Source organism: Poecile atricapillus, chromosome 17, assembly GCF_030490865.1.
Source record: "Poecile atricapillus isolate bPoeAtr1 chromosome 17, bPoeAtr1.hap1, whole genome shotgun sequence".
Classification (NCBI taxonomy): Eukaryota; Metazoa; Chordata; class Aves; order Passeriformes; family Paridae; genus Poecile; species Poecile atricapillus.
The window spans coordinates 3,263,620-3,281,450 of NC_081265.1; the positions used below are offsets into that span (position 1 = coordinate 3,263,620).

A 17,831-nucleotide genomic window follows, 5' to 3' on the forward strand; every position below is an offset into this window, starting at 1 on the left:
TGGAATGTATGCGATTTAAGGCATTTGTTGAAGCTGAAACAGTCACAGGAATGACACAGACTCTCAGTTCCAGAAGATGTCAAGAACACTCTCTGAATTTAGGCAGATCCCTCAGTGTAACAAATACTAAAGCTAACAAAAAACAAATACAAAGGGCTTTGAGATATGCCCTCAAAACCACTCTCGGGAAACACTTCAGAGGCACATGAAAATATTTTTAGGAGTTTCCAGAGATTCTTTGAGATCCTCTAGTGGAAAACAAACAAAACCATAAATTTTAGTGCGTGTCAGATTTTTCTATAACATATAGAATTTTTGAGCTAGGAAAACAACCATCAGATGATGCATGACTTGTTTAGGAAATTTCTGTTTCCAACTTTTTGGAGGATGGGGGGATTATTTAAACCACATAATAAAAGAACATTAAGAACATTCCTCCCTGTCTTCTGCTTTCTCATGACATGTCTTTCTACTGCTTTATTAAAAAAAAGTCTTTTTTTTTGGTTAACATCCACAGCAGGATCTATACAAAATTTTACACTTATGAATTTTATTTTTTTTTTTAACCCTCAAAGGAACTTTTTGGGTGAAGTTACTGAAGCTTAAAAGATATTTAAATAAGGTCTGAAGATGTCAGTTTAAAGAAAAACCAAAAAACCTGACTGAGCTGTCTCTTTCAAAAATATCAAGAGTAAAGGTGTGCCTGACTATAACTCCTGCTTGTTCACCCTTCAGAAATAAGGTCTGGCCTAACAGCAAGCACTGTGCTTTCCCCAAAACCTGCAGAATGAGAGATTTCTGCACACTAATCGTACCAGCAATGTCACATTTTGCTGAGTAGCTGACTTTATGAGAAAGAACAAATGTCTGTCTTGCAAGAATGCTGTGGTACTAGTGATGTTTTTAAGAATTCAAAATAGTTTTCCATAAAAGCCCATTTCTAGTGTGATTTTATAGAGGCAAGAAATGCTCTTTTAAAATTTAGGATGCAAGCTGGCCCTTTTTCTGCATTTTGCTCTAAGGCAAACAGATCTTGCAAAGTTTTAAATGAGAATTAAAAACCAAAATTAAATGCATCACCGGGATGCTTTAATGATGGAATTCCCTCTGATTAATCAATTCAGTCACCAAACCTACTGCCAAGTACCCCAAATCCACTGAGACCCATCCACTTTTGCTGAGAATGCTGAGAATGCCCCAAGCAGTCTCTCTACACATGGAACACTTGTTCTGGGCTGTAAGAACAGAGAATAAAACCCTGCAGTCTCCGAGTGTGCTCGAGAGTTTAAAGGGGGTGTCTGCCAAAACAGCCCTGTCTAGTCCAGTTGGAGCACACAGGAATGCAATGATTACCCTGGGCATACTTCACAAAGCTCTCTACAACTATCATTACAGTCTTGACTCATTTTGACAGGTATTAGAATATTTATAAAATTCAAGTACACTCTCAACTTTTTTGAGGTCTGTTTTTCCTAACGAAATGTCACTTCTTTCTGACTTCTCTACTCCTGTTGTACTAAAAAAGAACCATCTTCCCAGCAGCCTCCCTGAGCCCCTCCAGCACTATTTTCAAAGAGTGAATGTTCAATTATTCAGTGAAACAAGACAATGGTGTATTAAAGGGAAAGCTCAAGATACATCTTAATAAAGTTTCAGTGCTCCTTGTTTCTTAATTATCTTTCAGTTTTATAATTTGGAACAGCTCTACGTCTACAAACAGCTGCTGGTCATCAAAATGGAAACTCAATCATTAACTGCCAGCACTGTAATTTATTTACCACTGACAGACTGTATTTTGATTTTATTAAGTTTTTGCCTGCTTTATTTCAGATATTTTGAAAGAGCACTCAGGAGGCACAGGGGCTCATTACATAAACCAGCCCATGACTAAAAAAACACAACCAGGTAAAGGGAAAAGTGAACTAAACCCACAATAATTATTTCTCTGGCAGTAAGATGTTACAAGCCATTTAAAGCAGATCACTGCATTCATGTACAGATACTCCTGATGTGGCCCCAGCAGGGAAGTGGCAAAATTCAGGTTATATCTCATAAATACAGTAAACAAAGGTTTGGGTCCCATTTGCCTTTTTTCAACTCTAATCTTTGAAAACCACATCCCTTTTCAATACAGTAGAAGAAGCATTGCTCAGGAAAGTAGAACACAACACAGATATAACAACTAACATGTATTTTTAGCTTTATTTTAATAATGTAGTCAGTGCACTGTTTCCTCTCTTCGAGAATAAGCTGCAGGGTTTATCTCTGATCATCTCAAAATTTCAGCTCTTCCATTGGAAAAAAAGCCTTTGAAGAACAAGAACTTGGAATCTTTAACACAAGTGTTTACATATCTCAGCATTTTTCACATTTCTTCATTTAGGTCTATAAAATGTAAATTCACTCAAATCTTAGTGAGTTTTTTCCTAGTGTCACGAAGACCTATCAAAACATAAATAATGTTTTTCAAGTCTTCTACTGTCCTACAACTGCCATAATATTCAACTTCTAAATACCACATTACATCACAATTTGAAACTCCAAATCACTTATTACTTTTATTTGTATATAAAATTGTAACAGGTATACAAAAACCCCTACTAGAAAGTAAAATGAAGCATGTTCAATTGTTAGTGTGAAGTGAAAATCTGAGCAATATAAATACATGAAAAGACAGGTTATCAATGGCCAGGTATCTTGTATTTTTCCCTGCTGTACTTGGTGACAACCATCACTTTTCCACACCCACCAGTCACAGAAAAACAAGTTTACCAGTACCCCCAGCCCTAATTAACCAAGGAACATAAAGAAATTACCTGCATCTTCCAATGGAACATAAAGCAATAGGATCTCCCACCACAGCTACCAAGGATTGTGCTCTTGTAATGGCAGTGTTGAGAAGTTTGTAATTAGACAGAAAACCATAATCCAAGTCTTCTGTTGAATCCTCCAGTAACTGCTCTTTCCTTTTAATTGGAGTTTGCTTATGTTTGCATGTGTGCCGTGTTCGTACTGTGCTGAGGAACAAAACTCTGAACTGTTTTCCTAAAATGAAACAAAAAACATCTCTGAGATAATTGTTGCTATTTCTGCTCATACCATGGCCAGACCACTGCCCTTGCCAGCCAAATTTCACACCTAGATGTTCTGAACTCATAACTACCCTTCACATGAAGAGCTTTATGCAAGAATAATAAGATTTAAAAATTTTAAAAGATGCACTATAAATAGCATATTCCATTACAAGAATATTTCCTCTTTAAAAAACTTACTTTTTCACCTTGATATTAATCAATCCTGAACTTTCTGAAATGTTAATTATCTTTACAGCATTGCCTATCAGTCAATAACAAATCTTGAATTTATTTATTCTACCTTAAAAATAAATTCTGGACACTCTTGATTCAGATTTTTAAATTTCTCAAATACATGAATATCCACCATGAAAAAACAGAGCAAACCACTCACTGTCACTCAGTTACTTTATCATCTGCCTTTGTTTATTACTGACTAGAAGTGCAACCTAGCAACAGGCTATGCCTACACAAAATCCTTGTTATCAATGTGATTTCAGGAAGAAACACCTAAATTTTTAGGCTCCTTGCAGTTTATTCCACAGATGGAAATGAAATCAGTAAAACATTCTGATAAAGCTCTCTTACATTTGTATTTGGAACTCTAAAACCTATCAGTTTGTTAAAAACGTTTGATTTATCTTTAAAATCTATCAGTTTCCACAATTTTCACTCAACTTATTTTTTAAGTAAGGTTGAACTAAATTTTGAGAAAAGGTAAAGATATCTTTTTAAGAAAAGATAAATCTCACATCCACGAGTTTACAGTCAACGCTGGAGCAACATCTGCACCGCAGCTCTCCTTTTGCTGCCACGACTTTAGGGTAATTTTAGTAAATGATAAGGTCATTTTATGAAGTTATTATTGCAGCAGACACATTTCCCCCTGCCCAGCCCAGCTCTGGGCCCCAGCCCTGCTCCTCACCCTGCACGTTGAGCACCCTCTCCACGCTGACGTCGGACAGGCGCTTCTTGCGCAGCTCGGCGCGGATGCGGAACACCTGGTCAGCGTACGGGGTCACCACCCCGATGCTGCCATCGTCCAGCTTGCCCCAGGCCACGGGCCACTTCCTCCTCAGCTCCTCCACACGCTCCACCACTTCAAACACCTTGGAAGAAAGGCAGGATTCTTAAAAGCCGTGCCCCACTGAGCATCACTCTTTGATATGGGAAGGGAATTTGAGCTTTAAAGCTCTGAAACACTTACATGACACAGTGCTACACAAGCAATGATACTACTGCATCCTACAGTGATCCTCTAAAGTATCCTGGATTAAAACAAGTATTCACCATACAGAACCCTTTTTCATCTTGAAATAAGTTTTCTCACAAAAGCCGCAGTTAAAATTGCAAACTTCAAAATTACATTAATAATCTTAATTTTCATTCTTAGGTTCTTACAAAAATGTCAAGAAGTATGGCATTTCTTGTCATACTTCAACTTATTTCTGTAAGTAAATGTACTGCCTAAATAGATATAATTTAATTTTTATTCTGGATTTGATATATGTCATCTTAGAGTCTGATAACTCCAGACACAGAGTCCGTATACCAGAGCAGTCATCTTCTATTCCAAAGGATACCATTGGGAGTTTCAGATTATTCATCAATTGCTAGTTCCTCTCTGTGAAATACTATGAAATGTGCTACCTGAGAAGACTAATGTGTAATAAAACCTGAAAACCTCCCCCTGTGAGGAGACAGCCTCCAAGTAACCTCCTGCCTGAGCAGCTCATTTTAACACACCAGAGGTACTGCACTGCACAAGGTATTTCTGAGTAACTTTATAGAAGGTGATTGTGATTCCTTTTTTTTTTATTTTTATTTTTAATTTACATTCAATAAATATTTCTCCAGCTATTTAAAGCATGGTAATTCATGATGCTGTTTTCCTACAGCATCACAAATGCAAGCTCAGCCTCCAAAAGGAAAAAAAAAATATCTGTCATTCCTTAAAAAGTCACAAATAGTTTATTTTTGGCAATTTCAGAGGACAGTGAAAATATGGGACTGTTTTTAAGCAAGTCCTGAATGTTTTTGTGACATCAATTCTTGCATTTAAAAGCCAGCTCTACTGACAAAGGATATTAGAATAAACTTTGATATCTATAAAAACCGTAGCACGAAAATAATAATCCTTTGTAGGTATTTTGGCAAGATTCTCTGAAAGTATATAGCTTCTGGGTATGTATTTAGAATTAATACCACATAGGGAAATTTTAAAATGAAGACCAACAAGGAAAAGTGTATTTCCCTCACATATTAATATTAAGAATAATTCTTAATATAGGCATCAATGAACCACAAGATGCCCCAATGCAAATTAAGGGTCAAACAAAAAAATCTCCCTCATCATCTAATTTCACTTTTTCCTGCTGGTGTTTAAGGAGCCGTTGTCCTTCATTTCTGCCTGTGGCCATTAATGACTCACAGTTTTCAGACAGTTACTTGGCCACTGAAGATATTTTTAGGTCTTTTACAACTTTTTTTAAATGGCAAAGCAATCCAAGTAGATTAATAAAAGCAGTCAGGTGTCCAGAAGTCATTGGAGCTTCTTATTTCAGAAGATATTTTAACGCAGCAAAGAATGTTTAACAAATGCAGCACAACAACAACAAACAGGTTTCAGATTGTGCAGCAGATGAACCCCACCATGATCAACAAGGGGAAACAGGCAGCTCTGCAGTGCTTTGTAACAAGCTCTAACCAGAAATTCCTCCTAAGCTTATGAAAATTACTGTTATTTCTTTGATTTTTCTCTCTCTCCCCTAACTGGAGGTGACTGGGAAAAGGCACCTTCCACTATGAAAAGCATTATCAAGTCAGGTGGGAGGTGGGTGCTGCTGCATGTGTTTGTTCTTGTGGGCTCAGGTTGTTTGGTACTTTTAAACACAAGGGAAGGAATCAGAATGAAAGTCATTTTTGAAGAATACAAATAAATCTATGTGAAACAAACACATGGAGAATAAGTTCTCACCTAAAAGAATCTCATCTGCGCATTATCAGTTAGACACTGATCCTAAACATATTAAAGGAAATGTGAAATGTTACTCCAGAGGACTCTTATCTGAGTGGGAACATTTCTACAACAGTCAAAGAAATCTAAGTTTTACTTCAAATTGCAGTTACTCTCAGTTGCTAAGATACATCCATCAGAATGTCACATAAATTATCAGGAAAGACATCCTGAAGAATGAGCCTGGGAGAATGAGATGTGGCTTATAATTTGCAGAGAAAAAAGAAGGTAAATTAGTGGAAATGTTTACTACAATTGCAATTTTCATTACATCATGTTTAGCGAACTCCATGTTCCCCTTTCCTAGTAGAGGACAATTTATGTCTTCCACCCACACTGGGCATAAACCAGTAAATTTGGGAGAGTGGAGCTTTAAGAAAACAATCAACAGTAAAAGCAAAGAGTTACCTCTGCATTATTGTAAAAAGCTGTACTATTTTTTTCTTGCACATCTTCTCCACGTGCTGTGAAGAAAGTCAAAGGGTAGAAATCTTTGTGTGCTGGCTGCTTTCCACTTGCCATCAATTTGCCTTCATAGAAAAGTTCGGATGTGTAACTGTAACAAGGCAAAACAGGGTAAAATGTGGAGTCTACACATGAGCTCACTGATAAAATATGCAAATCTCCCTGATGAAATATGCAACCACAAAATACTTCATAAGGAAAACAGAACCGCTGATTACTATTCAGCATCTTCAAATGATTTCTCTGAACTGATATTTCCCTACTACAGACACAGCAGAAGGTACTAAAAATATGCTTCTCCAACACTTTTTCTACAAAGGCTGTTTTTCCTTCTTATCTAAAGCTCGACAAAGTTATGAACATCCTCACTGATGCTTCACTCAGAAGTTCTGATGGCTGAAAACTGGGCAAAAGAACACTTGCTGTCTGGCACTGGTTATTCCCCAGGCTGGACAATGAGCTTGCTCATGTCAGTTAAGAGTTATTGAACATGGAAGATAAATTTACTACAGATTTTGTGTGCAATGAGCACGACGCAGGCCAAGCGTTCAGCTGTCAACCAAGCTTTTCTTCTGTGACTTCTACTCCAGGCTGATCTATGTTGCTAGAGACCAGAAACACAACCACAATAGAGCTCCTCTGCTGGCAGCAGCCATTCCAGCAGCTGGCTGACTGAAAAAGAAATGAGGCAAGAACTACTTCATGGTGAAATGTAGGAGGGAAAAAGGCAAACTGAATGGAATGAGACAAAAAGGCAGCAAGGAGAGACTGCAGAGAGCTGCAAATGCTGTATTGCTATTGCACAGTAGAGCTAAATGAATGCACTGACTTCCAGTAATTAGTGAATTTTGGTACCATCTCACTTTCAATGCTCAGCCTCCAACCTTAACCTTCTTTGGATATCACTCAGAGGCTGCAGTAACCTCAGTACAGCCTGACATGAAGACAAGCAAAGCAGGAGACTGTGCAGCTCAGGTAGGTCCATTGAGTTCTTCCAGGATTCCAGAACTGCAGCTTAAGATGGAAACAGCTGCTCATGGAAAAGGCACAGAAACTTTCCTGCTACCAAATCACCATCAAAGCACTGCAGCCCACCCCTGACCTGAACTGGCTTACCCTGGACAACCTTGAAGAACACTGGGCTCCAATCTGGGTTGGGTTGTCACACCACAGCAGCCAGGGGGCAAAATTAACCATCTCTTCTGCAAATTAACTTTTAGTAATGAGATCTCATTAAACAACTAAACTTTTCTGTATGGGCTGTTTTTTCCAATTACAGCTCCAAAGTCAGGCTGAACTAATGGCTCGTTCTTTCCTCAATTTCTCATGGTGTCTCTGCTTCAGTGAGGTAGAGATGATTAATGAGCCCTTCATCTTCCTACACTTCTGTCCTAAGTGTCATGGTCCCATTTGTTAAGGGAAATTCCATATTATACAAAAAAAGAGACTTGAGACATCTCCTAAAGGGCCCACCAGGAGAGTGTTGAGCTGTTTTCACCTCACACAGCAACACCTCCCAGTGGAACTGGGCACACTGGACTTTCACCAGGGAAACAACCAGTCCCAGTGGTGTTTCTGCATCCTCACCTCGGTGTTCAACACAGTGAATCTTTCTTGGAACTCCCTGTCTGAACTCCAGCTGCTGAAGTGAATTTTCATGATCTTTCTGAGGCAAATGACATGGAAGTGATCTCTAAAGAAAAGCTGAAATGATCCCTTCCTTTACAGATGTTCTCTCATTTCAAACTCAGAAACTCAAAAAATGGGTAAGAAATTTAGCAGCACTCAGCCTATAATTACAAAGCCCATAAAGTGAAGACAGATCAAGCTATGTAAAAAAGTATTTTAGATTCTCACTTTTGATTCCCCAGAGCACTTAAATATTTCTGTTTTCGCTTTGAACACAGTCATAACCTAATTAGTATGACTGGATACCAACATAATATTCCTCAGTACATATTTGAGCCAGGATTTAAACTTTAGCATTTTTCCCCATGATTGCACTTACTCTTTCCAGCACAGCTCGTGGATGAGCTCATTACACTGGCAGCCATTAGTTTATCACAGCATAAAAATGCAAACCCACTGATTAATGTGTCTTGAAAGAAGTAAAAAAAGATGTCAACAGTAAAGAAACATGCTCAAAATTTGACCTATTTTTTCCATTCACAGTTGCATATCCATATGTTCCTTACATTGCCCACAGCTTACCATTCCAAGATAATTCATCCCAGTAAATCTAAAATTCTGAAATGGTTCAAAGAAGCACAGAGCCTGTATAATATACTGCTGGATGGTTAAAAAGGGAAAGTTGGCTCTTCTTTGGTTTAGTGTGCAAGCAGCCAAAGCACCCCCACCTGAATGAGGGTTCTGTCCCACAGCCCCGGCAGCTGCTCTAGGAGACCAAATTACAACACAGAATTACTAATTAACTTTGAAACAAATAAGATTTCATGACAGAAACACTTCAGCTGTGCTTGGCTCTTTTGCTTACTTGCAAGCAGTCAGAAGAAGCACATGATACAGTGAAAAAGTTCACACCTACTTGATGATTGCTTCATGGGAGCGATAGTTCTCACACAGCAGGATCCTGCACGGGAATTCTGCAGGGTAGTGCTCGTAGAGCCGGTCGAGCAAGGAAACATGAAGGTTTCTCTCCCTGGCAAATTCACTGTAGACAAAAGGACTGAGCTGTAATAGACACACACACACAAAGAAAATGTAACTAAATGGGTGGACTTGGAATTTCATGCTCCCAGCATATGTATTTGCATCGTTTTTGCATCAAATCAAAAATGAAACCTCCCTTTTACTGGACATTCATCATAGGAAATAAAAACCACGGCTATTCCACAGAAATGCTCCTTCCTACCAGAAAAGTAACAAAAAAAGACCAGCATGGACTTAAAGGAACAATAAAATATTCAATAACTATGCAGAGCCCTTCTATCTAAGTTTAACACTCAAAACTGTGTTTAGAATACACCATTATTCTGACAACCATTTTTACAATTAAGTTATTACCACAAATAGTACAAATCAGAAAATAAAGACATTTTAGTACCATTTAAAAAGTTAAATAGAAATGTTGTTGAAAAAACAAAAACCCAGTGACCTATTTACTATTACACTAGACTCCTAGGGGCCTGTTTAACAATAAAACCACCGTCTATTATAGCAGGAAAACCAGAACCAAAGATGATAAAAATGAGATTTTTAAAATACAATTTCCAAGTGTAGAAACGAAGCCAATGTATTTTGTCATTCTGAATTCATATGATTCAGACTCTGAGCTTCACTTCAGCTAAATATCAGTTTTTGAAATTTAAATACTGGACACCTGATAGAGGATCTCCTGTAAGATCCTGAGCTATAGAGCAGCCTGAGACACACAGGGAAGACTTCACCCACCCAGCTGGGCTGATGAGATCAAGCCTGAAGTAAGAATTCCAAGCTCTTGAAAAGCATTTTGAGAGCATTATATAAAAAGCTCTACCCCAGTCCTTGACATTACTAATATCATTGAAATTATCCAGTAGCATTAAATCATAGGTGGCAACACCATTCTGAGTTTGTTACTGTACCAAAGCAAATATCCTCTCTACTGCTACTGGGAGATGCAAAGAGAATTAAAGGCAAATCTATAAAAACAAATAAATCTGGCCTAAATCAATAAAGCAAGTAAAGCTGACTTTTCCAAGCATGCTTTCTCATGCCTACAGGCTGCAAAATGACAGCCATAATCAGTGTTTTAAACTCTCCAAACCAAGCAGCTCCCAGGCACTTTGCAAAAACATAAAAGCACTGGCTAGTTTCAGTTTCCCACTTCTCACTTGTTCAAATCTTCACCAGATTAGATGTTTCTAATGAAAATTTAAAGTTCTGTCAATCCTAATTCTCCATACTCTTGAATTCTTTTAAAAATCAACAGGCAATACCAGTCATGAACTCCTGACTTTAACAAATATCCTCATATCTTACTCAAATAACATCCCTGGAATTCTCCTTGGATTCCCCATCTATTATATGATTATGCAGATAAATAACTGAAATAGATAAATACAAATACTCTACATATGCACTTCATACTCAAAAATTGCATAGCTCTTACCTGCATATGGTCTCCAGCCAAGACAATTCTTGTGTTTTTATTAGCTAATGCTAGAGGCATAATCGTTTCACACTCCATAGCTTGAGCAGCTTCATCTAAGAGAATGTGTGTAAAAAACCCTGTAAAACAGAGATATCAGCAAATAAATGAAACTTGAAATATGATAAAATTAATATTAATAACAAAACAAGAGCTTGAACTTAACGTCCTGTATTCTGATAGCAACCAAAACTAGAATTAAAAAAAAATATGGCTCACACAAATTAATTTCTAGCAACTACTGAAAACCACACAATTTTCAAACCCATCAAATGACCAACAAATGTCACCTGGTTGCCAGTGACATTAGCAGGAGCCCCCAGGTCTGCCTCTTTCTTGTGATACTCATGAAACTAAACACGAGTTTTATCTGAGCCCTCCTTGAACCAAGAAGAAATATCTCTTGGCAGACCATCCCTCAAGAGGTTCTCAAATCTGAAAGTCATTTCACCACCATGAAAGTTGAAAAGTTTTGGACAGTGACAATGACAAGGAATTCCTCATGTATTTGAGCCCTAATAACTATTTTATATACTAAATTTCCCATTAAAATTGCACACATACCTGAGCATTTTGCTGGTTATGGGCTTAAAGGAATGTTGGGGGGGAAAAAAGGAACAGAAGTTGAAGGAAAATTTAAATTCAATCTTATGATAATATTGGACCAAAGGTTTGATGGGAATCTACACACTGGAGAACATGCACTTGAAAAAAAAACTTGGCCACTGTAGACTTACATTTTATGAAATCTAAACTCAGGATAGGTATAGAAGTGGTTTTATGCATTGATGTCTGTGATATATTAAGGTTTAAAACAAAGTATTAGAGGACTTAGTGCACCATCCAATTCAGATTACATACATAAAAATGTAGTAATTTTCTTTGGAAAACATGAATTTCACACAGCTGCACACACATTGCTATGGCATCACTGTACACAGCCCACTGCCAAACAAAGCAGCTATTTCTGCCTAAAGACCCAAAAATATTTACCATAAATTACATATTAGTTTTCTCTGTTGCAACAAATGCTTAAATGTAGCCATAAAAAACTAACCTTAAGAACTTCTGTAAAGAAATTCCATGTTCTCCAAAAATCAGATTATTTAATTTGGAGATCAGGAAAATAATAAACCCTAAGCAGCCTCTGCCCCCAAAAAATCAGTCTAATATATTTCAGCTTATCATGTATCATGTTAACCAAGACAGGGCTTGTATGTGTGGGAGTTGTCTACAAAACTAAACAATTCTCAAAACAAGGGAAAAGAGCTCTCTGTTATTTATGCTTACATGCTCCACTGAGTAATGACCTTAATGAGCATAATACTCAAAGTCAGAATCTCAAAAAGAATTTTCCCTCTTGGACCTCAGAAACACCAGATCATAGATAGTACTGCTTCTTTATTTAATTTTTTTTTTTAAAGAAGGAAAAAGAAGAACAAGCAAAAGGTTAATCAGAATGCCAGCAGTTTACAGCTTTGTAATAAACATTTGTTCATAAGAAAAACAAAAGAGCATTTTAAGATTATCACTGTTTATTTTTTAACAGTTCCAAGAATTGGGTAAGGGAGCAACACTGGCAAGAGGAAGATATTCCTCAAGCATGGACACTTCTTGTCTAGAAATTATCTTACCTGGTTCAAGATCCAGCTGACATAGATACTGTGATGTATTTAAAGTAACAACTACTACTCGTTGCTTAAGGATGTCCTCTTTTTGTGGCATCTGAAAGGTGGAATGTGTGCTTGATATCAAACAGTACTGATGCACAACTGGGTGAACAGTCTTTACCCAGCGATTTCGGAAATATACCCTAGGAAAGAAAAATGGGTTTATTTTCCACGAGCTCTGGACACAGCAACAGCCTAGTAGTTCAAATATTTCAAATACTAATATTCTGTTTTCTGCTAAATAAATGTCATTTTCAAGAAGTAAAATGCCACAACTGTGCAGAATTATATGCTAAAATATCTTGGATTCACCTTCTATTATTGCAGTGCAGTTTTACATACATGAACTAAAGTTAGCAGGTTTCAATTCACATATAGAAATCTGTAAATGCTTCAAAAATTTGTCCTGTAATGCCTATTTAATTTTAAACTTACAATAAACTCATTTTAAAGAAGTATTTCCTGACCTGAAATGTAACTATAGCCCAGAGTATGGAACTGACAGTGGTCTGCACATCTCAGCCACTGCAGCTGATATATGAAATATATTCAAATCCTGTTGTTCCTTCCACCCATCCCGTGTGTTGTCTGAATTCTACAAACCAAACATGAGGTGGATTCATCTTTTTATCATACTATTTTACCATAACTGTCATATTCTGGTTAAATAATGAGAAAACAGTGCTAGAAGTTTGGCTGGAGTCTAAAATATAAAAACACTGACTTCATTGACAAGGACTTCAGACACCCTCCCATGATGTTGGGCCATTATAACCATGGGATCAGTGAATTTTTCCCAGGAGGGGATGACTTGTTACAGCCAGTTCAGCCACATGGAAGAGGAACAGAGAGGAGAAAAGGCTGTGTACAGAGTACAAATAACCCCACAGGGTGAACACATCCAGCAAGGAGCTGGATAAAGGTGCCTCGTGACACCTCCATCAGGTGTTCCTCACCACTGTAATCTCTATCAAGAACTATAAATCTGAAGCAGAACCTTTAAACTACAAGAAATTATTGTATAGAAATTAAAGTTTGAAATTTAAATTTTTTAAATTTATTTCCAAAGCAAATTAAGATGAAATTAATTAAATTCAGTTCTAAAAATGGGATTTAATGCTGTTCGGTTTAGCTATTCATTATTTTATTTTTCTTGCACCCATAGTTCAAATCCTAAATTATTAATAAAGTGCTTGGAAAAGTGTAATTATGCACCTAATTGCAGAGCATGAGTGCACTGGCTGGACTCTGGATTATCACATGTCCACCCACGTCTGAAAATTACAGCTGAGCTCCGTGTAATGTGAGAGAAACGAGTACCAGGATTAGAATAAATCTGGTTTGTGAGAATACAATGTGCATTTTGGACAAAATGAAATGCAAAGGCACTTCAGTACCCTGAATGACTTTTTATTCAACAACACAACCAAGGCAAATCCACATTTGGAGACCAAAGGTAACTCCAGGTAACTTCAGTGCAGGAACAACCCCCACAGTCCTGAGTCATCCTCAGAACAAGAGGATTCTAATGTTACCCTCACATATTTATTTCTTCTCAGCTATCAAACGGATGAGCTTTATTTGATAAACTGTTATTACACCAAGTCATGGCCTAACAGCTACAACAAGGGAGTGAGATAACCCCTGCTCCACCTATCCCAGCTTTTTTATCCTCAGCTTTTGTGTGCTTCACTTTCCCAACCTTAACTGGGTAATACTTACCCACCACCTCACAGGAGTACTGTGAGCAGTACTGAGTTTATTGGGAGTTTATGTTTGTAAAGCACTTTGAGATTCTTGGATGAAAGGTGCTATTGAAATGCAAAATATTATGGTTATTAGACATTATTATACCATGCACTGTCTTTTCTTACAAAAATTCAACTGTGGGTGACTCACAGATTGGCTGACAGCATTTCAAACTGCATTGCTGCTTACCCATTAATTTCTTTTATTTTGATGTGAGATCAAATAGGTATCCCAGAGCTATTATTCACCACTGGCATAAAAACACCTGACAGATGTGACTACTTCGAAAATGTCATGAGAGAAGTTAAGCCTCACTGAACAAGGACTTTCTTTCTCAGGTGCAACTCGGGCTAATAAAATCACCCATAATTTCATTATTAGGTGTTTTTCTCTCAAAGCTGGAAGAACCAATTACAAAAATGGGGTTTACCAGCTTAACACAAATCATAACATTTCACCCTGCAACATGCCCTTAACTTCTGATTAAACAACTAAACTTTTAAAATGTTTAGTCTTGAACCTGCATAAGCAGAGTCCCTTAACTCCACCAGTCAGATAGTTACTAATCAAAACACTCATTAGTACCCACAACACATTTTATTATTATTTGGGTACAAACTGGGCAAAAGCTGCAGCCACAGAACCCAATCCCAGCCACAGTTTACAAGAGAGATTTTTTTTTTCCCCATCACATGCCTCATATCAAGGCTTTAATTCTGGAGAAATGAAAACCTTGCAGGGTAAGGTTTACCCAAACCACAGGCAGTGAAATTACTGGCACATACACGGAGCTTTGCCTCAAAATGGAAATCCCAGGTTATAAATTAGGACTCGATCTTCTGCAAACAAAGGCACTGAATATATCCATTGTATTTAATGCTTGGTTAACATACAAGGGAACTGCATTTCCTGTGGAAATCCAGCTCACCTTTATTTCTAAGTTGGCATCTGGACACCCACAAGAGAAGCCTTGATGTCTGTGCATCTCCAGCCAATGAGCCCAAGAATTCCACAAGCTGGCAGCTGACCTGCCTGTGTTTCCATCATCTTCCCTGCCATGACATCAGAAAGGAAATTTTCCCCAACTATTTCAACTAAGTGTCAGTCAAATCAAGTAGTTCCAGGCTGGGATTGCTTCTAGCCACTTAAAATACACTTGTAAAATTTAATAAAGAGGGAGTTTGGAGTCAGAACCTCTGAGGGAGGCTAAAAAGAGTTTCATTTGTACTCCTGTCCAACAACACTAACTTCTTCTGGTGACTCCTTACAACAGAGTGAGTGGGGACTCAGCTTCAGCTCTTCAAAACTTCTTTTCCCTGTTCTGAACTTGACTCCTCTCAGTTCAGAATAGAAAGGCCAGGACTCTCCCCTTCAGGCTGTGTTCCAATAAACCCTTCTTGGATACATCCCACCTCCTCAGCTTTTGTGCTGTGACTTCTCACTTGAAATCCCTCAAGTAAAAAGAGCACAGAAACTCAGAGGGAAAGGAATCTAGCAGGCTAATTTCATGTCTCTGTTAACAGACCATTAAAAAAAAAAAAATCTAACTAGTCCCAAGAAGCCTAAAGAAAACTTTAAAAGAACCTGATTTCCCTCCTCCATTTCTTTATATCTCCAAAGAGAGGCTCATTCTCACAAACAATTTTCTTCCTTGGGATGCAGAAAACATGTGAAAAACCTGTCCTACAACTTTAAAGTTCTCTTTTTTCAATCTCTTTTTCCTTTAAGGATGGATAAAATGGAAGCTAGAGTTTCAGGAAAAAAGCAATTGGCAGAAGTGTCATTTATTTTCCAAACCAACGTTTGATAAGATGAATTAATTCCATTTTCAGTACAAGAACTTAGGAAAAAGGGGCAATGGTTTCTTAAAACCTGCAGGGGGTTTTTGGTCTGGGTTGCTGTTTGCTTTCTTTTTTACTTCAACTCTGGCTCCTATGGATTAGTTTTTGTAACCTGGATAATTTTTAGCTAACAGCCACATACTACAGCTACCTGGTTCCAGGATATATGTAAGACTTACACATGGATGGTATGATCAAAGTAGTAAAAAAATGAACTGAAGGGGTTTCAGTGAGATATTTTTAACAGAACCAACTTCTTTTTTGACACTGCTGAACTGAAGATATTAGTTTCATTTACTCCTAAGCAAGAACACGCTTAGGAACAAATAAAAATATTCAATATACAGATGAAGGCTCTGTCAATCTCTTTCCTTTTCCCTTAGTATTCCATATAAAACCAGCGTATGGAAACAACTCAATCTGAAATATGCAAGTAAAATAATACTCAATTAATATTATAACAATACCTCAATCACTGCCCAGCAACATGCAGAGGAACTGCTGCTCTCTGCTTGCTGGAGTTTTTAGGAGAGGAATTCTGCTACAGCACTCTCCTAGCTCAGCACCCACCTCCAGAAGGTTCCAGCAGCCGATGGAGACAGGCACAGAGTAAAATAATATACAAATTAGGAGCCAATTACTCCCTCTTACAGCTCTGACTCACCATCTGAAGGTGCCTGGCTGCTCCTGCACACTAAAAATCAGGTGTCTCACCATCAAACAGAAGCACTTAATTGAGGCTCTCTCCTCCCAGCTGTAGCTTGGGTTTGGGTTTCATTCCTTCAGAAACATTTCTGCATTCATTTACATGAGTGTATGAAATTGTTTCAGTGTCAAGTTTCTCCAGTAAAAGGCAGGTTTTGCAGTGTGCCCCTAATACAGTTGACTCATCTAATCAAACCCAGGGGCACAGTTTTTTTCTGGGTAATAATTTGTTTATGGGCATCAGGACTAGGAGAATTTGGCCTTCAGGCTTCACTGGTATTTCATTTAGGTGCAGAAGTTAGATTTAATATAAATTCTCACTGTTCACTCTGACTTTGTATTTTCCAAAGGGCATAGAAGGCTATTTTATTAAGAGAAAATACAAATTTGTAACATGATATTTAAACAAAAAGCCCTACAAACCCTACTTTTCAAACTTTTATGTCACATCACTGACAGGATAATTTATTTAATGTACATCTTACTCACAGAAATATCTACATGGTTTTCAGTACAATATGTTAAATAATTTAGCCTTTTTTAAAAACAACATAAATATTATAAAATGTTATGTTGCTCCCTACTAAGCCAACTCATCACTTGTAGAGTAAATAAGGGATAAAATCTACAGCAAAGTGTTCAGTTATTTAGAAACACAACGAACTCTGCAAGCAGCACATCTACCTTGAATAATTAACAGCTTCTGCTCCACTTGATGCTTCCTTTAAAACACTGTGAGAGGCTCAGATTCCCTTGTTTAATCTAACAGTAATGATTTTAATTTGAAAATACACCCTTACAACAGTCAATAAGGGAGGTACATACATAAATAATTTTGAACTGGGAGTCTCACACAACTCCAGTTTGGATTCAGAAAAATTGACCTTTAACTCCTGCCAGAGCAGGTTAATGCCCCTTGTGCTCAAACAGCAATTATCTGTCAGATTTTTTATTTGAACCATACATACTTATGAATCCATTAACATGTAAACACAACACCAGAGGTGGCTCCATTTTCTTAAACTTCAATTTTTTATAGAAGTGTCCTGACTATTTGAACAGCATCAGACAGCAGCACTTTCTGAAGGCTTGATAACAAATACTACAATGATTAAACTTAAATTCAAACATTCAGTGACTTTTAAATTACATGCTGTGATT

General features: G+C 37.5%; 1 protein-coding gene across 7 annotated transcripts in view; it reads right to left on the minus strand.

Annotated features, from left to right (window-relative positions):
- Positions 1-17,831, minus strand: part of HELZ (helicase with zinc finger) — an 84,553-nt gene that overhangs the window by 19,514 nt on the left and 47,208 nt on the right. For all 7 annotated transcript variants that reach the window (XM_058852083.1, XM_058852082.1, XM_058852084.1 and 4 more), the window contains 6 exons: positions 12,340-12,518; positions 10,667-10,785; positions 9,101-9,246; positions 6,499-6,646; positions 4,000-4,183; positions 2,817-3,045 (listed from right to left, as the gene is read on the minus strand). In XM_058852083.1, coding sequence (XP_058708066.1) covers positions 2,817-3,045; positions 4,000-4,183; positions 6,499-6,646; positions 9,101-9,246; positions 10,667-10,785; positions 12,340-12,518 — 1,005 coding nt within the window. The remainder of the gene's footprint in view (positions 1-2,816; positions 3,046-3,999; positions 4,184-6,498; positions 6,647-9,100; positions 9,247-10,666; positions 10,786-12,339; positions 12,519-17,831) is intronic.